The sequence below is a fragment of the Sturnira hondurensis genome, unplaced genomic scaffold (genome assembly GCF_014824575.4).
Source record: "Sturnira hondurensis isolate 20B ecotype Veracruz unplaced genomic scaffold, ASM1482457v3 Scaffold0002840, whole genome shotgun sequence".
Lineage (NCBI taxonomy): Eukaryota > Metazoa > Chordata > Mammalia > Chiroptera > Phyllostomidae > Sturnira > Sturnira hondurensis.
In genome coordinates, this window is record NW_028075471.1 from 28,687,409 (window position 1) to 28,714,803 (window position 27,395).

The following is a 27,395-nucleotide window of genomic DNA, read 5'->3' on the forward strand; positions in this document are numbered from 1 at the left end:
ATGTCCTGGAGGTTCCTAAGCCTCTCCTCATTTTTTTTGAATTCTTGTTTCTTCATTCTTCTCTGTTTGTTTCTTTCTTCCTTCTTGTCCACTCCATTGATTTGAGTTCCAGTTTTCTCCCCATCACTATTGGTTTCCTGTGCATTTTGCTTCATTTCACTTAGTGTAGCCTTCATTTTTTCATCTAATTTGCAACCAAAATCAACCAGTTCTGCAAGCATCCTGATCACCAGTATTTTGAACTGTGCATCTGATAGGTTGGCTATCTCTTGGTTGCTTAAAAGTATTGCTCTGGGGCTTTGATTTGTTCTTCTGTTTGAGCCATAATTTTTTGGTCAGGTCACACTTGTTATGTATGAGGGGGGGAGTCTTACGTGTTCACCAGGGCAGGGCAACCCAGTCCCTGGGTTGTGACACTGTATGTGGGGGCAGGGTCAGAGAAGGAACAATGGCGCTTGCTCCACTCTCTCTCAGATTTCAGTACCTTCTGCCACTTCCCACAAGCAAATTGTGCCCTTCTGGTGTTTGTTCCTGGGTGGGTGGGCTTGTGTACATTTTAGGACCCTGTGGGTCTCTCCAACGAACTCTCCTGTGAGACTGGGAGCCTCTCCCGGCACCTCAATCCCCGAAAGTTTTTCCAATCAGTGCTTTTAGGCTTTATTTCCTATCGCTGGGGCCCTGGGTTGCAGTCTGTCTCATTGCCTAAGTTTGCCTGGTTTATCTGTGGGCGAATGCGTGACTGCAGTCAGCCAACCTACTCGCGCACCTTGCTGGGTCTGCTCATTTCCTCCCAGCGCCTGGGGTCTGCTAGCCCCGCACCACCTGTGCACCCGGGTCAGTCCAGCAGCCACTGCCTTCTCCTCCCGTGGCCCCTCCCCCTCTCTGCAGACCACTGACTCTACCCCTCTTACCAGTCTAGATGAATGGTTGTCAGACTTCCCTACAGTTCAATTTTCTGTCTGTTCTGGTTGTGTTTTAGTTTCCAAATCTTTGTTGTCCTTAATTTTGGTTGTGTGAGGAGGCACAGTATTTCCACCTACACCTCCATCTTGGCCAGAAGTCTCTGTACCACAATTTTTTGATTCACTCATTTACTGATAGGCACTTAGGTTGCTTCCAGCACTTGGCTATTGTAAATTGTGCTGCTATGAACAATGGAGTGCATAGGTTCTTTCGGATTCATGTTTCAGGGCTCTTAGGGTATAATCCCAGCATTGGAACTGCCAGGTCAAAAAGCAGTTCCGTTTTTAGTTTTTGAGGAAATTCCATACTGTTTTCCACAGTGGCTGCACCAGTCTGCATTCCCACCAACAGTGTAATAGGGTTCCCTTTTCTCTACAGTCTCACCAGCATTTGTTTGTTGATTTGTTTATGCTGGCCATTCTGACCTGTGTGAAGTGGTTTCTCATTGTGGTTTTAATTTGCATCTCTCTGATGACGAGTGATGCTGAGCATCCTTTCATATGTGTCTTGGACCTCTATATGTTCTGCTTGAAGAAGTGTCTGTTCAGGGCCTTTGCCCATTTTTTCATTGGACTGTTTGTCTTCCTGGAGTAGAGCCATGTGAGTTCTTTATATATTTTGGAGACCAAAACCTTGTCCAAGGTATCACTGGCAAATACATTTTCCCATATGTTTGGTTCCCTTTTCATTTAGCTGTTTTCTTTACTCATGCAGAAGCTTTTTATTTTAATGAAGTCCTAGTTGTTTATTCTTTCCCTTATGTCCCTTGCTTTAGGGGACATATCAGTGCAAATACTGCTCCGTGGAATATCTGAGATATTCCTGTCTATGTTCTCCTCTAGGACTCAGATGGGGTCGTGACTTATAGCTGAGTCTTTTATCCATCTTCAGTTTGTTTTTGTATATGGTGTAAGCTGGTGGTCAAGTTTCTTTTTTTTGCATGTAACTGTCCAGATCTCCCAATACCATTTCATTTTTTTCATTTTTAATAAACAGAGTAACAGGAAAAAAACTCCTTCATCTTCTGGTAATTTCACATATTCACAAAAATAAGCTATTTTCTATGTAATTTGAACCAAAAGTCTGAGCTAATCATTCAAACAAAATTTGGTTGTAAATATTCTTCTAAAACTATGTGGCTAAAACTATGGCTCTATTTCACTTGGACCAGGTACTGATTGAATTTGTAGTAAAAAATAATAATACTAATTAATCATGATCAACACTTGCTTCATGTTAGTGAGTCTATATTTAAAGATTGTTAGCAAATCTCTAGGACCCCAGAGCTAAAGAAACTTGTGGTGTATACATGTTCTCAGAAGTTGAAACAAACAGATTATAAGCACTAACTAACTGAACAAGGGAAACATATTATAACTCAATTCACAGCTCCACTGGGTCAGTTAACCACAATATCACACATTTGGGCAATGGTCTGAACTGCTCAGATTCATAGGACCCCTCCAGAACTTCTTTTTTTCTCCAGGAACTGTGAACCTGGGACATTTGGAAAACATTATTTTGAAAAATGATGACACTCATACTTAATAAAATGATTATGGCTATTTTTTAAATCATGGCAGCTTGAAAAGTTTTACCATGAGGAGGGAAAATATGAAATCCCTTAGAAACCAGTTTAAAGAAACTGTACCTTTAGAAAGAAAAATCACAATGCCAGTATTTATATTACTTCTCAGCAAATTAAAACCCAAGCATTTCAAAATACAATCTCTAGTATTTAGTCCTGGGCTTTATCAGAGAGGCACATGTCTATTGAGATTTACATTTTCTTGAGAATTTTGAAATGTAAATTTGGCTACCAGTTACTCTTCGGGCTATGATGGTGTCTGAGACCTGAAGCCAGAGACACTTGGAGGTACGTGTGAGGGTGTACATGTGTGTTCTGTATAAGGAAGGAAGGAATCATATGTATTTAAAGACTTTCCAACTAGCTTCCAACTGAGCTGAAAGCAACTTCATTGGTCCTAACTTTGCCGGCCATCAGCGATATTTTCCCTACATAGTTGGAAAAAAGGCTAATTCAACTCTGAATGTCACACTGAAAGAAAAGAAAATTTCAGTCATTTGTAATACCCAAATATTGGCCTACTCATTCATCAGCCTGACTGGGCTGCAGTTTCTACCAAATACAACCACCTCTCCTTCAAACACTTCCCTCTTCATCCTGCTAGTGGAAATGGATAGTCCCATCTACAATACTGCCATTAATCACAAAATTATTTAACACTTAGAGAGAAAATTCACATCAAAACCACTCCTGACACAATGATTTTTTCCAGGAAGGGAATTCTAATCACACCCGACACAGCCAAGAACCCAGTGTCACTGTCAAAAGGGAAGCTGAAATGTGCTTTAAATGAGACGGGCAAAGAATGCAGGTCTCAAAGTAGAATAACTATGTGTATATCGTACGCCTCTCTATTATGCCTGTCGAACTTCCAGGGCCTGCTAGAGTCATTTGGTACTGAAAACATAGGACCCGAAGCAGGACCAACGTCTGGGAGCCAGAACTTCCTTGATCCCTTCCTGTTATGTCTGGCTCCGTACTGTGCTCCACGGGCACTCGTGTTTTACGCTGCCCACGTCATGCAACTGCAGTGCAGGAATAATGGAGACCAACTCCTATGGGACAGCAGAAAACCTCGTCTGCTTCTTCCTTTCCACATGTAAAAGCAAGAGCACTTATCCACGATGCAGCCTGAACAGGTCAGGACAATAAAATGGACCAGGCTTTGAAATCTGAAGCCTGGTGTGCACAGTGAGAGCTGTGTGGCAATGTACGATTTCCTTGCCTATTAGAAGAAGCTGAGTATTTCAACTCTACTCCCTAAAGCTTAATTGTAATTTTAAAATACATCATAAGAGAGTATTAAAACCAGCTTTAGCTCTAAGTTAAAATAATAAAATTTCCATACATTGTGATCTTTTTTTCTCTAGTGTTTGGGACTGAATTTACAGTAAGAGGGAATAAATTACTTTTAATAATAACCTTTACTTATTTTTTTAAACTTAAGACAATCATTTAAATATATGGTATTTTACAAAAGTTAGTGCAAATCTTATCAGTCACATGCAATCCTGTGAAGTAAAATATACATATTTATTATTAATAATAGGCTATTTAATAACCCTAATTCTGATTTGACAAGTTTACTTTAGGTCATTAAGCTAATCATGTAGTTCTATTAAAATATTTCTCACTAAGTACATTTTCACCTCCAAAATACTATGTAACAGGTTGCTGGCATCACCAAAACTGTGAGTAAATACTGCCATTATTAAGTATTTTATATAGTAATTACTAGTTAATATTGTTATGTAATATTTATCTTAAAATAGCTAATACTAAAGTAAACCACCAAATAAAGTCTGCTTACAGGAGGAAAATCAAATTAGATTATTCCTTTATAGCTCCTGTCATTTACCCTAATATTTTATAATTCAAACATGAGTGGTTGAACCCTGCTCTCAAAGAGCTCAAAACCTACTAGAGGAACCTAAGGAACAAACTCAGTGACATTCATATTGTGATAAGGATTACACTAGAGAGATAAACGAAGGTTTGGGGGCATACAGAATGGGACAATTAATACTGACCCAGCAAGTTCAAGGGGTCAGACCTTGGGTGCCATTCGCCCATAAATCCTGAACAGAACAAGGGGCAGGCCCACAGAATGAGTGCGCAGGCCACTGTGATCAGAGACAGAGGTGGCTCCATTGGGGCTCACAGAAAACGAACAGGTTAGCATTCGGTGGCAAGCATGTTTTGTTCCTTTCTATTTCTTTATTCTACTAAATTAAGGTAACAGAGTACAGGTAAAACACCAATGACTCACAGAAATAACTTGTCAATGACACATGGGTTTGTTGTTTTTTTTTAAGAGTCAAGGAGCTTAACTCTTTTTCATGATTCTGAAACAACTAATCTGAATGACAAGACTCTAGGAAAGAAAACTCTAGTACACCCTCGGTAGCTAGATCGGGGAACTGAATCATCCTGAAGAGGTTTCCACAGTGAAAACAGCAGTCCATAAAATGAGTTCATTCATGGCGTAATACCCATTCAATTCCCTGACCACATTTCAGTTCAGAAATTCATTTTGTTATCAATTATCTTCTTACCTTCAGGATTTCGATCTGTCCGCCAGAAGCCATGCAAAAAGGGTAAGGGGAGAAAGAATGCAACAAATGGTCAGTGATAAAATTACAACACAAATTTAATACATATCTGCGAAAAAATATGAATTAAAATTTTCAAGATTCTCACTGATGATTTAAATGGCTCTCCAATAGAATTAGTTAAATCAATCCACAACTGAAGAGTAAAACATGAATAATTGAAACCTAATAATATAGCTACACTTCCATTCCCAAAGTCCACGAGGGTGTATTTATTCCAGCATAAATATTGCAAAAAGAGGTAAAGATATATGATCCAGCCAAAGAGCAAACCAAACTCAACAAGTAAATGGCATTGAGAGCATAAAATGAACTTTTGGGAAAAAAAGTTGAGTGAAAGTCCAAATACATAATAATATTAATATTTCCAATTAGTTATCTTATATTATAATTCCAGTCAGTAGATACTACTATGGGAAAATGTCTCTTCTTCTCATGGCAGTATTTACATTTATAGACTTCTTTTGCTTTAATTTCTAACTAACTTTCAGCCAATTAATGCTATGCTCTGTAGTTTAGCAGTAATTTGTAATCTTTTAAATTCTGGCTATAGAAAAGCATAACAGCCAAAAGCGGTCTGTGGAACATGAGCTCACAGACTTACGTTATAACTTTCTAATGTGCTTTTCAGCATTTTATCCATTTGCTATGTAACCCATTTCTCTATCCTAAATTTATTTTCCAACAGTGTCACTATTTTTCCAAAATAACTCATTGTATTAAGACATCAAAAGTCTCTACAACTGCATATTCAAAGTGTAACTAGGTAAAAAAGCATAACAATGCCTATGATTATTATTGAGATGCTTGATTAATATCAATAATCTGGAGATTTTAGTCAAATATATCTCACTTTTTAGTTCACAATTCAAAATAATATTGAAATGTCAATGTTCTTTTCAGAAATATCTCACTAAAAGCCCATCAGTCCTTGATCCCTTATAGTTTTCTATTTCCTTCTGAAGGCAGCTTTCTCAAAGCCATTTAAACACAAAGTATTTATATAACCCCAAATTCTGAAAATAATGTAAATGGCTAAAGTGGTCACTTCTAGCTAAAAATGAATTTTTCAACAATTTATTTTGAAGCAAATAACTTACAAAGCAGAAGAAACAGATTTTCGAAACATGTACGAAAGTTATAAAATCATCTCAGAGCAAGGAACTGTCAATGCATAAGCCTTAAAATTCACGTAGACAAAATAAAAACTACAATTATTAAAAACATTGGCAAAGAATTTAGACTTCCAGTCAAGATGGAGGCACAGATAAACACAGCTCAACTCCTCACACAACCACAGCAAAAATTACAACTAGACTACAAAACCACTGTCACCCAGAACTGTCAGAAAATCGAGCTGTAGGAGGTCTGACAATCAAGGAATCAAAGACCAAAGATGTGGTCTGACAATCAAGGAATCAAAGATGTGGATATTCATCCAGACCGGCAGGAGAAGCACAGATGTGGAGACATGTAGAGATGTGGAGAGCAATACAATATATTTTTAAAAAACATTGCTCCCTGGCCTGTGTGGCTCAGTGGATTGAGTGCTGGCCTGCGAACCAAAGGGTCACTGGTTCAATTCCCAGTCAGGGCTGTGGGTCAGGTGCCCAGTCGGGAATGTTAAGACACAACCACATATTGAGGTTTCTCTCCCTCTTTCTCTCTCCCTTCCCCTCTCTATAAAAATAAATAAATAAAATCTTTTTAAAAAACATTGCTAAAATAAAAAAAGTGAAGTGGGCATTAATAGAGGAAAAAAACTAAGAAAATTATATAGAAATGTTTTTTAAAAAGGAATATTGCTGAAATACCTTATTATCAGTTACACTACATGAAAACATTTTTAAAAGCACTGACAAATTATTCTTATTCTACCAACTTATTCTCAAACTGCTACCACAAAAAACACACTATACATGAAAAAAATATAAAAAATTGACCCAATTAAGTTGAAACTGGTAATAATTGAATCTCAACTGGACTAAAGATAACCTTTCCCCCCACCTTTTTCCAGCTTTATTGAGATCTTACTGACATACATGCCAGTTTAAAGTACAGCACCTGATGGCGTGACACGTGTATATACTGCAAAAAGACCACCACAACCAGGGCAGCCAACATCTCCGTCTGCTCACATAAGTACCACTTCAGGTGGTACTTATGACACATCTGAGACCTGCTCTCTCAGCATTGCTGCTCACAGTCACCGCAGCACATCGGGCCCCCAGCACTCACTCACCCTGGACCTGAAGTGGGCAGGTGCCCTCTGACCGACACCTTCCCATTTCACACACCTCCTCGACCCTTGGCAACCATCATTTTATTAAGGATCACCTTCTTAATCTAAAGAGGCTTTTTTGAAAAAGAAGTAATGTGAATGTAAACAGATCACATTTTAGTAGATCTGTTCTTAAATATTTTAACATGTAAGACACTAAAGAGTATTAGTCACTAAAACTGAATACTTCCCTAATGTTGGAGTAACCCACAACAGTGTTTTCACTTATTCAGACCAGGCTTTTCTCTTTAGTTCAAACAGATGAAGTCTGACTAGATATAATTCTTCTAGTGAGACTAAAAATAACTGAAAAGATAGAGTTGAGCAACAGGTGTAGGTATCAGCTAAATACTTACCACTAATTATGTGTAACACAAAATTAATTTGGACATACAATTTATTTAACACTAGAAAATAATGTTTTTTCACTTAACAATATTTTACAATGTGTTTTCCCATTTTAACACTTACACATTTAACTCACAATCCCAACAAGTGCAAAGGAGTGATTGATTAGCCTTGTAAATTCCTGAACAGCTGCGTGTTTACCTGTCGGTCTGGAATAGGAAACAACAGCACTTCCTTCCAATTCAGGTGGCACAAAACTTCCTTTCAGATAAACAGAAAAGGCTACCGTTCTAGTCGTCTCTGGTGCTGTAACCAACGTGAAAGTAACATAAATTATATCATTTTGGACAGTGATTATCACCAACAGTTAAAACTGGGCATATTCTGCATGCCAGCTACTGTCCTAAGCACTTTACATGGATTAATTCACTTCATCCTCACAACAACTCTATAAGGTAGGTGGTACTACTGACCCCATTTCTTTCTCTCCTTTTTGGCCCCAGGAGAAATCTGGCTACAGAGAGAGGACGAGGCTTGCCCCAGATCACACAGCAAACACACAGCTAGGAACCAACTCCAGGACAAGGTGTCTGACATCCCACCCCAGTGCTTCCCGTTACTCAGAGGAAGAGGCAGTGTGAGCAGGGACAAGGGACAAGGGACATGAAAGGGTGAGAGACTCTTGGAGTGAGGAGCAGTGCTTTATCAAGGTTAGCACCCAGACTGCAGGGCAAACCGCAGGTGGGGGTGAACATGGACGTAACTGCAACTGCAGAGACTCGGCCATGTGCACAGCCTTCACAGTCAAGTATTTGACCTCCAACCTGCATTAGAGAGCCAGAAGAGGTCTTTCACTGGAAAGATACGTTTTTCAGAATGTGTTTTAAAAAGATCCATTGGAAGTACTGTGAAAAATTAGAAAATAAAGTGAGAAACCAATGGTTGTATATCACCTCCAAGGTTGGATATCACTTCCAGCCATCCATCCATTCCTTCACTTGGCCAATGAGTGTTTATTGAGTGCCCACTATCAGCCAGGCACTTAGCTAAGGGTTGGTTATACAAAAGCAAAAGAGAGAGATGTTCCTGATTCATGACTAAAACACAAGATCCCCTGCTGAACAGTGGCAGTGAAGAAAAAGGCTTAAAAATATTTTAGAAATCACTTCAACAGGGCCAATGACAACTCAGATGAAAGTGGTAAGGAATAAGAGATTCTAAGCAAAGAATATGAGTTGCCATTTACAACACGTCTACTATTTTAGGCATTACTGCAGTTACATTACATAGATTCATTTTTAACTGAATCCTCAAAGCAGCCATTACTTGTCTTACAAGAAAGACACCCTTTTCCCCTTTCTGCAGATTTAAAAAAACTGAGGCTCCGAGTCATTGTGAAGGGAGCGTGCCCAAGGTTATACATAGAGCGAGAGTCAGGGCCAGGATTCAAATTCAGGCCAGACTCCAAAGTCAATATTCTTTCTTCAAACATTACTGATTCAATAACGAGCTCACTAGAGAAACACCAATAAAGAGAGCCTTCCCAATTATAGTGTTTAAGTACAATTACAGGCCCATCTAGTTAAGGAAAGCACATGGAAATCTGTAATTACTTCAGACTCAACAACCATTCATTGAATGTCCATGCTTGATGTTCAGAGGGGAAACTCTATGAGCTAAACAATGCAAGCATTAATTTCAGGAAGATACCAGTCTCATGATTCAGACAAGAAATATATCCGCAAAATAAATACACTAATAAAAAGTTTTTTAATGAAAAAAGCCCTCACACCTTGATAGACTTTGGGCCAAAACAAAACACTTACCCAACAACTCAAAAGCGAACCGGTCACACGACGGGACTAGAGGCGGCTGCACGTAGACTGATAACTTGGCTCCTTGCAGTGCCGCGTGGGTCTGCAGTGCAACCTAGGAGGCAGGCGTTGATAGCAACAGAAAATTACATCCTGCCCAAATCAACAAATATCTCACCTACCTAAGAAAATCACTAGCAAAGAATTAGCAAACATCATCTGAGAAAAAATTAGTAGCCACAACATATAACATGTAACATAAGTAGCAGATTAAATGTCCCACCCAGTTAGACTGGGCAAAGGAGTTGAACAGACTTTCCTCTAGTGAAGATACAGGAAAGGCCAAAAAGCACATGAAAACATGTTTAATGTCTTTAATGAGTATGAAGAACAAATTAAAACCACAATCAGATACCACTACCCAGCCACTAAAATGTTATCATCAAAAGGATTGACAAAAGCAGGTACCAGAAAGAACAAAGAGAAACTAAAAGTCTTATATATTACTGATAAGAATGTAAAACAGTACAGCCATACAAAAAAGTTTGACACTTTCTTTAAAAATTAAACAGCAATTTACCATACAATCTCACAATTCCATGCCAAGAGAAATGAAAACATATCTTCACACAAGAACTTATGCACGCAAGAAATGTTAAAACTAGCATTATTCATAAGAGCTAAAATTAGAAAAAAACCCAAATGTCCACTGACTAACTGTAGAATGGGTAAGTAAAATACAGTACAACCACACAATGAAATACTATTTGGTAACAAAAAAAAATGAAGTGCAGACACCTGTTACAACATGTGCAAACCTTAAAAGCAGCAGCTAACTAAAAGAAGCCAGTCACAGAGAAATACATGTATGATTCCATTTATACGAAGTGTCCAGAATAGGCAAATCTATGCAAACAGAAAATAAGACTTTCAGTTGCTGACGAATGGAGTTGGGGCTATGAGCGGGGGAATGCACGAGAGGAAGGAAAGGGAAGCAACAACTAATGGATATGGGGCTGTTTTTAGAGGGGATGAAAATGTTCTAAAGTTAAATTGTGGTGCTGGTCCACAACTCTGCAAATATGCTAAAAAATACTGAATTATATACTCTGAATGAGTAACTGTAAGGTATGTGAATTATATCTCAATGAAACTACTAAAATTTTCTATCCTTATCCTTATATAACTTTGTATGTTACATAAAATACCTAATACTAGGTTGTACACCTGAAACTAATATAATATTGTATGTCAGCATAATTGACAAATTGGTTTTTAATTCAAATTTTTTTTAATTTTAACTTTAAAATGTTCTATCAAAAGCAAAAAAAAAATCTGCCATCAGTGGCTGATAAAATAATTACACCATGAAATGTGATGTGTTCCTTTTGCTTTTCATACACAGATGTGGCATGATGAATTATTTGTCTTATCCAGCACCAGAATATTACCTTTTACACAGGTTACTTATACTTTAAAGATCTCCTTACTAGGTGGGCATTTACTAGCTTAGATACATATCAAAGCACTCTTTTTCTTCCATGGCTTACCACAAAAATATCTGACATAACTAGTTCTAGAAAAATATCAAAAAATGGCAATATTTACTGTCGCATATCTAAACTGGCTGGATTTCCAAACCGCTGCTCTTGGTTGATGCCAACAAAACCTTCCCACTGCCATTAGAATCAACAGCTGAGAACTGTGGGGTAGCTAGCGGTTTAGCTGGGAAGTGGGCCGGCGATGGGTAGACAAGGCAGAACTTCCCTCACTGCCCTTGTGGGGAGCACCAGTGGGAACAAACCATCAGGCCCAATGATCTTGACCGGGCCAGTGGTAAGGGCCATCACTTTCAGGCTACCAAAGAAAAAGCTTAACAATCTAGCTTCCACTGGGCGTGCTCTCTCTCTGGATTTAGTCTCCTAAAAGTCCCAGCTTCTTTGAAAAGTTTCCTTTGGATGAGTTCACACGGCTGGTGCGGTAAGCCAGACTTCCCACAGTAAACCGGAATATGGATCATTTTTTTACAGGTCTTCATGTGGTATCTGTGTATAATCAGAGTTGAGAAGCACTCTCTGCCTAGCACCTCTGCTACAAAACAGTACAGTCTAGTTACTAGACTCTCGTATATGCAACAGATACATATCACTATTAACTGACATAATGCAAGGGCATACTTTTTTAAATGAAAGTATTTTTAAATTTTATATTAAATAAAAGGCTTGCATCACTGATTCCTTGACCATATGAGATCTGTCTGGAAAAAGTTCAGCCACTGTTAATACAATGAGAACCGTTTCCACAGCACTGGTGTCACCTGGCAGCCAAGGAGAGTGGACTGGAACGAGCACGTGTGAACAGTGATGACTTCACTGTACTAGTCAGTGGCAGTGGTAGATGCCATTCAGTGAGTATGTGTACCGTGTGGCTGTCACATTCAACACGACAGCTAGTACAGCAACAAATCTGCATTACATTTTGCATTATGCTTGAACATTCCTCTTCAGAAACTATTTGGATGACTCAGAAGGCCATAGCTATGGGCAACTGGTGACTGGCAGCTTCATCAGGACAATGAACCCAGTCATCCATCAAGTCTCATGCAGAGTTTGTTGGCAAAATATCAAATCACCAAATGACTCAGCCCACCCCCCAAACCCAGATTTGATGCCCTGAGACTTCTGGCTTTTCCCAAAACTAAAAGCATCTTTGAAACAAAGAGATTTTGGACCATCAGTAAGATTCAGGAAAATACAACAGGGCATCTGATGGTGATTCCAACAAAGGATTTTGCATTTTGCAGAGTGTTTTGAACAGCAGAAGAGACACTGGGAGAACTGAGTGAGGTCCCAAGGTGCCTGCTTTGAAGGGGACTGAGGCATCATTGTCCTATGTACAATGGTTCTTTGATCTTGGATCTTCGTCAATGAACGTCTCTATTTTTCATTTTATGTGGCTGGATACTTTCTGGACAGACTATATATATATATATATATATATATATATATATATATATATATACACATACATACACATACATACACACACAAACACTCACACACACGCATATAATAGAGAAAGAAACAATACACAGCAATATACAACTGGCCTAGAAACATTATAAACATGTAACTAGATTCAGTAAATGCATTAATTTTAAATAATGTGGGTATTCTGTATAACTTAAAAATAAGTTAAACATAATTTTGATTTGCAAAGTAAAACTTTTTAAAGACCACTATTGGGTACAAACAAATACAATAAACAGCAAATGAACAATCAATCCTCAATTTTTACTTTACCAGCCCTAAGACTCTGTGAGGGGAATGTGCATCCCCAAAAGCTTCCTAAATGATGTCTGACTGTTATAAGCATAATGCCTTTTTAATAAAACCCTGATGGTAACTATGAGAAGAAACAATGTACGCACCACAGACATTCTTTCAAATACCTAGTCCACTGAATATATAGGCACAATTTAAATATCTTTCTATTAATAATAATATGTTAGTCTATACATACATTTTAAAATGAAATTATTCATAGTAATGATAACCATTAGCAGCTTTCTATATTCACAGAACCATGATAACAAATTATTTATGTATATTATCTCTTAATACCTACAACATGGTGAAATACCTACTATTACTATACACCATTTTATAAAAAAGAAAACTGTGGCTTAGAGAGGCTAAATAATTTGCTCAGGGCTATTCTGTTTACAAGTGGTGGAACCACAGCTGAACTTCTATCTGCCAAAACTCAGAACCCATGTTCTCAATCAACTGTGGTTAAATCTCAAAACAACTCTGTAAATGAAAAAGTATCCCTACTGTACAATTTAAAAACAGAAGTTCAGGACCTCTGGTCAGATGGCAGCGTAGGTGAGCACAGCTCGCCTCCTTGGACAACCACATCAAAATTACAACTAAATTATAGAACAACCATCACTCAGAACCAGCAGAAATTGAGTTCAATGGAAGTCTGACAACTGAAGAATTCAAGAAGCCACATCCATCCAGACTGGCAGGTGGAGAAAAGATGCAGAATGGGTGGTCCCACACCCACTTGTGGTGGATGAAAATTTGGGAGGGATATCTCGGGAGCAAGGAATCCCAGTCCCACATCAGGCCCTCAAGCCCAGGGTACCTGTGCAAGGAATATAAGTCCCCATCACTTCTGGCTGCAACCATCAGGGATTAAGTTGGTGGATGAAACTTCTGGAGTCCCAAGGAGTTCTTCTTAAGGAACCCGCACACAGACTCACTCCCTCTGAGCTCCAGCACCAGGGTAGCAGCGTGAAAGGCATTAGTGGTGTACCGGGAAAAACTGAAGTGTCTGGCACCGAGGCAAGAGTTAGGCAACAGCTTTCTCATAGACAGAAAGGTGGGCAAAGGCCATTGTCCATTTTCTGAACCCTCCCCACACAGAGTCACAAAGCTGGCAGATGGGTGCCAGATTTGAGATTCTATCAACCTGGCTAACACTGTTTGCCCCACCCTGGAGGTCCCCTGAGGCTCCATCCCACCCAACTTGTAGCAGTTAATGGTGATGTTTCCATGTGACTGGTTGGTCTTGGCTCATGCTTGACAACTTCCTAAATCCTTTCAAACAAGCAACAGCTGGCCTCAGTGAGCCCTCTGCCCCATATATCTTGCTAAGTGGCCCCAGGTACGGCACTAACAGCAGCCAGCCTAGATTCACAGCTTGTCTTTGCCTGGGATCTCCAACCCAGCACAAATAGCAGTCATTTCAAATTGCTTTACAGCTTAGGCAGGGTGGCCTTGTGGAAAAACACAGGTCAGGGCTGACCTTGGCCTGCATTGCCAGGGAAACTCCAGGGCCTGCACACACAGTGGACAGCTATAGATCATGTTAGAACACCACCACTGTGTCCCTGCACAGCTAATCCTCCACAAAGAGCAGAGGTTGGTGGTAAGTGGTCACAGCCAGTACTTGAAGCTGACTCGCCTGGGAAAATCCCTCCCATTGATCCGCCAATAGCAACCAAGGCTCAACTAAAGAAGTTGGGTATACTCACTCCGACAAAGGGTACATCACGGGTACCCAGCCTGGGTGATAGTAGAGGCTGTGCCACTGGACCCTACAGGACACCTACTACACTAGGCCATTCTACCAAAAACATGGTGTCATACTAGCTCTACCTAAAACAAAGAAGCAAACACAGGGAGGCTGCCAAAATGAAGATACAAAGAAACATGTCCCAAATGAAAGAATAGATCAAAGCTCCAGAAAAACACCTAAACAAAATGGAGATAGGCAATCTCTCAGATGCAGAGTTCAAAACACTGGTTATAAGGATGCTCAAGGAACTTGGTGAGGACCTCAACAGCATAAAAAAAAAAGTCAGAAACAAAGGATACACTAATTGAAATAAAGAACAATTTACAGGGAAGCAACAGTAGAGTGGATGAAGCCAAGAATCATATCAATGATTTGGAACATAAGGAAGCAAAAACAACCAATCAGAACAACAAGAAGTAAAAAATATCCAAAAAAATGAGGATAGTGTAAGTAGCCTCTGAGACAACTTCAAGCATTCCAACATTCACACCACAGGGATTCCAGAAGGAGAAGAGAAAGAGCAAGAAATTGGAAATCTACTTGAAAAATAGTGACAGAAAACTTCCCTAATTTAGTGAAGGAAATAGACCATCAAGTCCAGGATGCACAGGGAGTCCCAAACAACAATGACTCAGAGAGACCCACTCCAAGATACATCCTAATTAAAATGCCAAAGGTTAAAGAGAAAGAGATAATCTTTAAAGCAGCAAGAGAAATGCACGTAGTTACCTACAAAGGAGTTTCCATAAGACTGTCAGCTGATTTCTCAAAAGAAACTTTGCAGGCATGAAGTGATTAGCAAGAAATACTCAAAGTCATGAAAAGCAGGGACCTACAGCCAGGACTGCTCTGCCCATCGAAGTTATCATTAAGAATCAAAGCAGATAAAGAGCTTCCCAGACAAGAAAAAACTAAAGTACTTCATCACCAAACCATTATTATATGAACTGTTGTTATAGGGACTTACTTAAGAAAAAGATCAAAACTATGAAAAATAAAATAGTGATAAATACATATCTATCAACAATTGAATCTATAAAACAAACTAAGCAAACAAGAAGAACAGAGACAGAATCATGGATATGGAGAGCATTTTGATGGTTGCCAGAGAGGGGTGTGGGGAAACAGGTGAAAAGGTGGGGGGACTAAGAAGTACAAACAGGTAGTTACAGAATAGCATGGGGATGTACAGCATAGTATAGAAAATGGAGTACCCAAAGAACCTATAAGCATGACCCATGGACATGAACAATGGTGGGGTGACTGCCTGAAGGAGCAGGTGGTGCTGGCTGGAGGGGAGCAAAGGGAGAAAAATTGGGACAACTGTAATACCATAATCAATAAAATATAATTTAGAAAATAAAAATGAAAGTAAATAAATAATAAAATAAAAACGGAGGTTCAAAGAAGATAAGTAAGTGCCCAAGACCATCGAGTCAATATGTACAAGAGAGCTGAAAACTTAGTTTTAGGATCAAAAATGAAAAGTCCAATTGCAGTAGTGATAAGCCACTTATAAGGGAGCAGACACCTGACTCAGCCTAGCCTAACAAAAATCACACAATTTTACCTTATCACAGAATTGTTTGCATCTGGCTGAGATGTACACTTATAATAGCTCTCATACACATACGCAGATTTACTGAACCCTAACAATGGCCTGGCACTTTCAAAAGTGAATCAAGAAGATGTGTGAGGAAAATAACTACAAGAACAAAGAAGAGTTGTGTTTGAGCCAAAAAAGGAGTTAAAGACTTGGCTAGATCACAAACCTTGTATTTTAAGAGAAAAATAATTTTAAAATATTGAGGGAAAAATATAAAGCATTAATAAAGGAATTTTCCATGCTATTTTCCGCTTCTGACAAAATGAAACATGATCTTTAGGAAATATAATACCAAATTTTATCCTAGATATAAAACTGCGACTCCAAAGGCCAGGTCCGAACAACCACTCTCACATCATGCGCACATACTCAAGGTAGCCACATCTTCGTCCACTGGAACGGATGGAAACATTTTCTCAATTAGCAGGATTTATTATGATGGAAACTCGCATGGTTATATATCTTGGCTGCCACTGTTAAAAAAGGCTATAAGGAGCGATTTATAGCAGAAATGTGTATAGAAACTGTCAGACAGAACCAGGAAGTCATTGTGTCTGCTGTGTCCGTCCAGCTGACTTTGTGCAACCCTTGTGCATTGCTTTCTTTCTTGGGCTCTTACAATGGCAATTAGGAAGGCAGTTAGGAATGACTTAGTCGGTCTCAAATACAGTAAATTCCACTAATGAAAGAGAATTCTCCAGCAGTGCCATTCCGTCATTTTAAGGCAGCTATTACACATGAAAGGCTAAGAACTTCATGGGACAGAAAGGTGTGTTTACTTACAGCAATAAGTAGTAGTCAGGGGCAGGGATTAACATGAGCAATGCTATCTGGTTTAGCTACAAGACTTTTTCACAATTTATATCGTGTGCCTGAATCATTATGTGTATGTGTCTGAACAATATCAGTAGATTGATACAAAAAAGGGTTCTCCCACACAAAAGTCTATAGATCATTCCTGGAACTGTGCAGGTTTTTTTTTTCTTAAGTGTTTGATTTCTTGCCACTAATGCTTTTCCAGACTCAGAAGTATTAATGAGATAGAGCCTTTGATTGAATAGGAGTGGGAAGACTGGGGAAAGACCACCCTTATTTCCAGTGGCAAGAAGCCAAAAAAAGTAGCTTAGGAAACTGTTAAGAGACTGGGCTCCCTTCAACTCCCACCACGGACCCCACAGTAGGGCCGCCCGCTGGGCCCAGTGTGAGCAAGCACAGTCACTGAAGCCGGGCACCCTGTCAAGCTTCTCCAAGGACAGCAACCCAGAACCTAAGAAAGCGTGGAGCCCGGGCCAAGCTCTGACTAAGTGAATCGCCAAGATCCACAACCTTTCCTGGCTCCACGGACTGGGCAGTGATAAATACTTTCAGCTTAATAGTGTGCTGACTGATTACCACAGTTTAATCCAAAAGCCCTAAGAGGGTTCTACATTCAAGTTCTAGTCTAAAATTCTACAACGACAGGACCAAAACTTTTAACCAAAACCACAGCGTTCATACTCTATTTTTTTAGCACTATCAATTTGTCACTACTCTACTTTGTGGCTTCTTCATTTAATATGTTCTTGCTATAAATACACTCCTTAAAAGCTAATATTATGGCAGATAGATGACTGGAAATTCTTTCCCAACCCACTTATAATGATACATGGAAGGAAGATATTATTAGCATTCACATAATTCCCCAGTATATATACAATGCTTCCATCAACTGGTTGGTCTGTGGTGATGACACACTTCAGCATACTTTAATGTTAATTTTTGTATCTAGAAAAAAAGATCCTGGATCATGCAACACATTTAAATAAGAATAAGTCACAACAATTGTTTATATTACCTGCACATTGCTCTGAATGCAATGATCAGCTTTATATTTGTAGAAAACAATGAAAGTTATTGATTCCCCCCTTAGGCTGAGGAAATGGTAGAAATGTTAAGTGTTTATCTGACATTTCCAAAGGCTATTTATAGGGTGACAAGAGTGACAAATGTGACAAAATGTGTTATACTGTTTGCATGTTCCAGTCTGGAACGACGGCACAATACCTTCACTGTGACTGAAGGGACGAGGTCAGTTCCCACTTCAGGGTCAGGAGCTTGCTGTAAACGCACAGAAGAAAGACAGGAAACCATGAGTGAAAACCCAGGTGCAATCTATACCTCTCACCACCAAAGGTGGGAACGACTGTAAAGGATTTATCACCCTAATGACAGACTCAGAGTCAGTGTGACTTTGTAATGTCTTCATCTAGAAAGTCATGAGCTAATATTCAGACATCCACCCTCCCACCCCCCCCCAAAGTCACATATTTTATTATCATGTTACTCTGCTGCCGAATTTAGTTAAATGTTGAAACTAATTAATTCTAGTAACACATCCTTTATATTATACAGGAGAAGGCCAGCTAGCATTTCTCAGATAAACATTATGCCATTCTTTTAGGCCATTTTATTTTTAACTTGACAAAGAAATGTTTTATTCTGACTAATGGTATGAAGATGTAACTAAGACACATAACCAATAATATAAATATTGAGTGCCCTTACCCCTAGAAAATAGAATAAAGGCAGGAGTGAGATTTTTTCCCCCACTAGCTCATATCATAAACTAGTTTACTCTTTGAGCATCAGTCCAGGCTACCTGGTTCTACCTATCAAAGAATTTACAGTATAATATCATAGAGCAAACATTTCCTTACAATTTATAGCTTATCTTTTAGAATGGTAGATTGAGAGAAAAATTCTCACTCTGTGACAGAAACAAATGAAGGGGTAACATATTTTCTAGTAATACCCAAATGAATACCTGGGGAACAACTCAGGCCCTAAAATCTCTATCCAGCCAATGAATAGACCCACTGTACTTTAACTTAACCTATTTGAAATGTTTTCACCAGGAAAAATTAAGCCACATCTAAGCAATGGAGACGGCTATGATATAATGGGCACCAGCACAGTCAAGAGTCGGGAGATCCAAATTCTACTTATGACTCCCTACGAAATCACATATGAACTTGAATCCAACTTCTCATGCAGGAGGATAAGACAGCAATGCTTGCCTCCTCAATAAAAGACCCCATTCTAATAGAAATTATGTTATTTTTTAGATGTGTGCTTTCATATTAATGATTCAAAATAAAATGTTAAGCGAGGCTTTCTGCTCTAGTATTAGTTTAAATCCAGGAAATGCTTTACTTTAGCTGCCCAAAGATCTAGAAAAGACACAAAACATCTCCTGTTTCCTGCTCTTTTCCACCCATTGGCTAAACACCTTCAAGGACACTGGTCCTTCAGGAAATACAAGTGGAGCCAGAAATGGCTGCACAAAGACACAAGGCTATACCAGAGCCACATGAGTCGCTGGTCTCATGTTTTCCAGTGGAATGAAGGCTACACTCTCAAGACTCTCTTAGGAAGGAAAAAATAGTAAGAGGGAAAAGGGAAGCTGGAAAGACAGGTAGTTGAAAGGAAATAGCACTCCAGGTTGCCAACAGGGAAACATACATTACAACACAGCACTATTCCACAAGCCTTTTCCTACGAAGACCAAAAGTTGCTAGAGAACAGAAAGGGAATTCCTCATTCCAAAAAGCCTATGTTTAAGATAACCTAAAAAAAATTATATAGGTGGCCCAGAGGAAAAAAAGAATCATTCCCAAGGCAAGAAAATGTGTGTACATTTGTCAGCTAACGGAGCAGCCATGTCCCACTCGGACTACACCCTCGGGTAGAGAGAGAAACGGCGTGTGCTGAGTGGACAACGTTTCAGACAGTGCCTCTACCACGTGGCCCAGCTGGTGGGTGCTTCTTTCACACACGCTATTTTTGTAAGTGTACCCAACTGTCCACACCACAGACATGTTGACATGATTCTTATCACAGCTGGGGTTGCCTGTTTACACTAAAATTAATCTTTGAACATTTATGACAACTACTTACTATATTATGCTCTGATACCTAGATATTAAAATCACTTCCTTAGCAAAATTACATGACGTGAACCCCAACTACAGTAAAAGCAGTGAATTTGATCACTTGTCGTAATTGATCAGCCTTTGGTAGGAACACAGGTAAACACATAGATTTTGACCAAACGGCAGGCAGTGAGACACGACCAGTCATAATCTAACAAGTGCTTACAGAAGACTGAACAAGGAAATGGGGCGATAGAACCAAGGACAACCCCCCTTTCATCCTTCCTGTTTCTCAGCTTTATTCATTCATTTGCAGAGCAAGTATATATTGAGCACCCGTATGTGACAGGCACTAAGGTAATAGCAGTGAAGGACACAGGTAGCAAAATGTAGGTGGTGGGAGTGATGGTGGTGGTAGTGATGCTGAATGCGACGAGGCTGGGAGAACTAAAATGACATTTTACGACAATGATGATGCTCGTTAATTATCATAACAATTCAACCAAAGAGATTCTACTATCATTCTCATTTTCCAGATGAGAAAACTGAGACTAAGAAAACTAAATACCTCGCCCTGGGACACACGGACAGAAATAGAGGGAAAAATGATCCCTGGCCCAACTGTTCATGCTTAATCTCCCCCTTCACAGCCACCGTACTGTATTAAAGACTGCAAACGAGCAAACCCTGAGCTAGGCCTTTCATGACCATTACCTCACTGAACCTTCCACAAAAGCCTTGTGGGGTTGGGGCTATTCATCTAGATTAGAATTACCTCAATAGTCTGGTACTAAAAAGTTAAACTTAAAAAAAAAATAGACTCAGAATAACGGGGAGAATCCCTTCTACTGTTCCCCCTCCGCTTTGGGGAGCAGAAATCTGCCTAAGGAACTCCTTGCTACACTGAGAGACTATAAATGTTTATTTCTAGAAAATAACAAAGATTAAAAGTTGTTATCCTCCCTCTCTAAAGTTTCTTTTTGAAGGCACATGACTTAAACCGATACATTTTGGTCCCAATCCACTCATGTCCACTGCAACCACAAACCCTCTCCAAGTCTGCAAACACACTTACAGACACGGAGTCCAAGTTAGGAGAAACCAAGACAGAAATTTTCAAGTCATCTTCCCTCTCAGTCATGGGCCAGACACCTGTAATTTGAAAAAAGAAAAAGAAAAAGACAAGACGTTTAATCATAAAGTAAAACCTGCTGTATCATTAAGGGATATCTATACTACAAGTCGAAAAACAACCCCATACGCATACAAGTTTAAAAAGCTAATGCCCTGCAGAATTAGAAGCGTGATGTTAATTCTGTCCCCTTTGCCATACTTCAAAGAAAAACTGTCTCTTCCCCAAAGATATTAGCTAAGATGGGACCCACTGACTGACCACTGTTGGGAATTTTGATGCCTTCTCCTTAACTGCTGGCAGGAGCCCAAATCAGTACAATCCTTCTGAAGGGAAGCCTGAAGGTTTGAAGGGAAGTACTTCTGAAGGCAAGTCATTCTACAGCTGGGGAGCAGGTCTGTCGGGTCGCAGGACCTGTGCGATTTACACTGTGACAGTCACAGCCAGTTCATGGACATGCCCAGGAAATCCTCTGCTGCTCGTACTTGTTAAAAACAAAAGCAAAACAACCTAAACCTCTATATTTCTGTTAACAGGGAAACAGTTAACTGAATTATGGTATAACTGTGCAATGGCCTAAACTATAAATAAGCTACAAATAAGAGTGCTGTCCATCTTTACATACTTATAAGAAAAAAACTCCAAGATATGCCTATTAATAAAAAAGCAAGGTGCAGAAGAGGCAGCATAATGTGTCTAATACGTAATTACACAACCATGAGCACTTTCTTAAAGAACACACAAACATTCTTGATAAGGGTTCCCTGTAAACAACCTCGTGGAGTAGAATCTACAGTTTGCCCTTTTAGTACTGTTTGAATTCTTTTCACCACATTCATGTCAGTGTCACAACTTAAAAAATGTTTATAGTGAATAAGATATTATGAACAAGTGACAGAGATCCTAAATAAGGAAGAAATATAAATAATATTCACACAATACGTGTGTTTGTGTGTGCATACGAGGTTTGTCCAGGAAGAATCCAGCCACATAAGATGAAAAAATAGAGATATTTATTAAAGAAGATATGAGAAACATTGTACATGGGACCATGACACCTCACTCCCCTTCAAAGCAGGCACCTTGGAACTTCACACAGTTCTCCCAGCATTATGACCCTGAGGAAGTCGGGTTCATCGGTTGCAGATTGAATGAAGTCATTGGCAACTGCAGCACGATGTCCCCCCTGCTCTGGTAGCAGAAGCTGCAAAATGAATTTTGCCACAACACCTTTCATGCCAAGATCCTGCATCAAAATCTCAGACACAGAAGATTTTAGAATCCCCAGATCAGCTTCTAGCTCTCGCACTGTTAGACTGCAGCCCGTACACACTCAAAATTCTCAGGTGCTCTGCTTGTTGCAGGCCTTCCAGAACGTGGATCACATTCAACAGATTCCCCACCATGTTTGAAGAGATTGTACCACACTCTTATCTGTGCTGCACTCATTGCATCATCCCTGAAAGCCTCCTGAATCATCCAAATGGTTTCTGCGGAGGAATGTTCCAGCTTAATGCAAAATCTGATGCAGATTCATTGCTCTACTTGCTCAGTCATTTTGAATGTGACAGCCACACAGTACACATGCTCACTCAACAGCGTCTACCACCCCCACTGACTAGTACAGTGAAGTCGTCACTGTTCACGCATGCGCATTCCAGTCCACTCTCCCTGGCTGCCAGATTGTATCAATATCACGCAAACTGTTCTCCTTATATTAACAGTGGCTGGACTTTTTCTGGAGAGACGTGTGTGTGGGTGTGTGTGTATGGGTGTGTGTGTGTGTGTGGGTGTGGGTGTGTGTGTGAGAGAGAGAGAGAGAGAGAGACTGTTGGTTGCCCACCCAACATTCACCTTCCCCCCTCCTTCATTGTGGCTGAGCCCTAATTCTGTCAAGACATCCACCTTCACCTCAAAGTCATTGGATTGGTCAAATCCAATCACGGTGACTTCACTCCCCTGACCATTTGCTGTTTCAGGCACGAGCACGGGGTTCATCCTGGCAGATGTGAGGGAAGAAAAGTTGGGGGCAGGGTGGGGTGCTGGCACTTGCTTCTGGGAAAGCCAAACTCCTTAATAAAAGGGGGGACTCAAGAGAACTGTCTCTTCTTCTCTGGAAATTGAATTTGCACATAATGCCTCGGCCTGCTGAGGTCACCCTTGACTCTCAGAGGAACCATCACCCACACACTGAGGGTGGCGGGCTGAGAAGATGGAAGCACGGGCCGACGCCATGGGAGAAGCAGCTGTCTGACGGAGAGAAGACCTGCCTACCATTGCCATCAGGTGTGCCCACCGACACTGCAACATTTGGGATAGGAATTTCCAGAACTTCCTTAGGGAGAGTGCAGAAGGCTGATCATCGCCCACCTAATCATCGTTCCTCGGTTGTTTTTACTAAATAAAAGCCCGGTTTTAATCTGAGCAACAAAGTACTCAGCTTAAACCCTAAATTTCCCAGCCTCTTTTGCAGCCTAGAGTAGCCAGTGAGATGGGAGTAGAAGCTGTCCAGGGTGTGGTGTCCAGGAAAGCCCCTTATGGGGGCTGACTCAGCTGCAGATGTGAGGGCAGGAGTTCCAGAAGCCATCCTGGACCAACAGATGGCTCTGGGAGAAAAGGAACCACAGTCCCCAACGACAAGGGAGCTGCCAGACCAAGCCTGGTCTGCCCATCGAGGGCCTTCTCTTCCATGGAAAAGAAGCATAAGCCACTTTAGTTGGGTATTCCGTTACACGCAGCCCCGCAGAACCCTTCCAACAAGGCCTCCAAATACAAACGATGCCAGTACTCAGTGGTGGCGGCAGCTGAGTTATCCTGGACGTATTTCACCTGGGATGCAGACTCCTGATAACACCCCCTGTCCCACTGCTCTCAGTCCCTTCCTGAAGGCACCGCTGTGCAGGAGGCTCAGTGTCATGCCCATTCCTTCAGACTCACCCCAAGTAGGGAACATGACCGTCTGTGCAACAAGGAAACTCCACCTTTGAAAATGCCTACCGACAGGCATTGTGACTACTGGTAACGGAAATGCCGGGCAGGGGTCACACTAGTGAGTTGAGTACGAAAGCTTCAGAATCCACGAGCCGTTCTGAAATTATTACTGTAATTTCATACTTACAGCAGGCATTCCTCATTACACACATAAAATCAGGTTCAAAACACTTTTATTACGGTAGATAATATACACCATGTGTACAACAAAATGTACTCTTTAAATGGGCTTTAAATTTTGCTGCAATGCTTACTTTGAAGAAATAAAAAAAAGCTTTAAGTACTGAACATAACCCACAACACTGTGAAATTTTTTTGTAATCTTAAATTGCTATACTAAAATAAGTGGCATTTAAATGAATAATGAGGTCATCAAAAAGTTCAGAGTCTTAACTTCTCATAATCTTCTATACTGAAACAATTTGGTGCTTTCACGTAATTACAGGTATTTTAATAAAAAAATATACCACAGTTTTATAAGAGTACAGAATACTAATTTTTTTCCATATCCAGAAATAAAGTATTTTAAAAGTCTCTCTTTTTAAAGAAAGTTCTCTTTGTTTCTTCTTCAAGAATAAAACCAAATGACGGCAGAGAAAGGGCAGAGAACTTCAAATATCCACTAAAACCCAAGGTTACGTAAATAATGAACTTTGCCCCCAAGTCCATGGGCACATCCCTAACCTAATTAGCAGTTATTTCAATTACACAGAAGGGTCAAGGCGATGACAAGGAAAACCACGTAACCTTCTCACCCAAGGGCATCGCCATGGTCACCGAAAAATAACCTTTAGCTGTGAGGGATTTTTCTGAGAAACGTTTTACACAATTAAGTGTTAATCAAAATATCATTAGCACATTGTTTATGGAAAGAGCAAAATCTCAGGACAAAAATCTGGAGTGAAAAGTCACATTAAATTTATTTAATGAACTCTAGAAATTTCATGTTTCATATATATGCCACTCTTTCCCAATTATACTTTTAAGTGACAAAGTGAGACTTATAATTCCAATAATCCCAAAACACTAGTATCAAAAAATGGGAAAAAATGTACATTGCAATGTGACACGTTCAAGTTTAACCATTCTCTGCTTAACAGGACATTGCTGACAACAAATATTTTTTTAACTAATTAGAGATACCACTTAAAAGACCTAAGTTTCACTGGTTTACTTTCAAAACTTTCCAAGAGTAGGTGTGAAGCCAGAGAATAATTATTTTTAATACTCATATTTTACATATGTTATCTAATGTCTTCTGAATCTGTCTTCTTAATATAGACTCAAAAATACATAAGTTTTGTAAGATGACTGGACCAGGACTAAGATTGGCTCTGCTGTTTTCATTGGCTTTTGATGCTCTGCTTCTCTTATTATTCCTACTTGTTTTAACATTTCTTTTATGTGAAAATAGTCCATATTTTTTCTCATTAAAAAAATACTTTTACCTGACCCTGAGAAGGAAAGTTAAAGTAATGTTTTTCACATGTCCAATTCAAACTTCAGGACTGGTGTTTTGTTTCTCCTTCTAATTTACAATAAAATTATACCCCTGTGAATCCCAATGTAAGATAATATTGAGTTATCCAAAACTCAGGAACTGAAAATATCATCAGCCTCTGAGTCATTAGAAATCAGCACACCACAGGCTACTCTCCATTTGGACAGCTAATTAACCACAAAAGTAAATTATTTTACTAAGCTGTAAATGACCACATTTTTAGTAACAAAGTGGCAACTCATGCACTGTTTTGGTCTCTTTTAATTAGCAACTACATTTTTTTCAGGTATATTAGAAGTTAATAAACGACCACTCTGAGCTTTAATGCTCTTATCAAGGCCTGAAGCCACAACTCAAAGAAGTTCTCCTTGTTTTTTAGAGTGCGAAGAAAAAAACTCGATAGCACTGTTCCTGCAAAGGGACAGTGGCAAAACCAGTATCTTAAATAGGACAGATTTTTCAGAAGCTACAAAATATAGACTAAGCACAAAGATCTTGTGTGTGAAAGAGCTACACAGTTTTTCAACTATGACTTTAATGAAGCCTGGAGGACAAAATTAATTCATACGTACACAACATTACTCATATACAAAATAATATAAATTCCACTATGAACAGTAAAATCAAATAATAAAAAGCTTCAAAAGAGATACCTTGTGATTTGTTAACATCTCTGATGATTTTCTGAAGTTCTTTCAACTCTATGTCAAGTGCATCATAGTTTAGTTCTCTAGATTCAACCTTCGGAGCTTGGAACAAAGAAGGGTCTGTCCCCAGGTACGAACACTGCAAGTGACCATCATCACTCAGGGTGACAATCACTCCCTTTAAATCACTACAATAAAGAAGAGAAAAGAAGACATAAATTTTTCAGTGGATTTAGACTTGAACAACTACATTTTTATTCAATTAAGCTTTAATACACCATTAAGAAAATGACTATGTATCCAATTCTAAAGTTCTACACCACACTTTCAACTCAAGTGTTTCAAACATGATTCATATTTACAGAAGTATTCCCAATGTTCTGATTTATCACAGGAGAAAAAAAACACTTTAACAATTATTATAACAGTTGCCATTTTCGGGACCTAACTACATGGCAAACGAGGCTTTAAGAGCTCTACTATTATCACATCTTTTTTCCTTTGATTTTTATTGTATTTTTTCCATTACCATTTCGTTCCCATGTGCTCCTTCCCCCCAGCAAACCCCACACTGTTGTCTATGTCCATGAGTCCTTTTTCCGTTTTGTTCAATCCCTCCACCCTCTCTCCTCCCCACCCATCACCCACTAGCTGTCATCGGCTCTCCATCTATGAGTCTGTCTCTATTTTGCTTCTTAGTTCAGTTTGTTTCTTTAGATCCCACATGTAAGTGAAATCATATGGTATTTGTCTTTCTCTGACTGGCTTATTTCACTTGGTGTAATGTTCTCCAGGTCCATCCATACTGTCACGAAAAGTAAAATGTTCTCCTCTTTCATGGCCGAGTAGTATTCCATTGTTCAAGTATTGTCTCTTTTCATCCCCACTCCAGCCCCCACTTGGCAGATTCACA

At 39.5% G+C, this 27,395-nt stretch overlaps 1 protein-coding gene across 4 annotated transcripts in view; it reads right to left on the reverse strand.

Moving 5' to 3' along the window:
• BBS9 (Bardet-Biedl syndrome 9) overlaps positions 1-27,395 on the reverse strand; it is a 359,454-nt gene that overhangs the window by 187,627 nt on the left and 144,432 nt on the right. For all 4 annotated transcript variants that reach the window (XM_037041162.1, XM_037041163.1, XM_037041164.1 and 1 more), the window contains 6 exons: positions 26,489-26,670; positions 21,287-21,363; positions 18,344-18,397; positions 9,619-9,721; positions 7,994-8,098; positions 5,107-5,121 (listed from right to left, as the gene is read on the reverse strand). In XM_037041162.1, the coding sequence (XP_036897057.1) occupies positions 5,107-5,121; positions 7,994-8,098; positions 9,619-9,721; positions 18,344-18,397; positions 21,287-21,363; positions 26,489-26,670 (536 nt within the window). The remainder of the gene's footprint in view (positions 1-5,106; positions 5,122-7,993; positions 8,099-9,618; positions 9,722-18,343; positions 18,398-21,286; positions 21,364-26,488; positions 26,671-27,395) is intronic.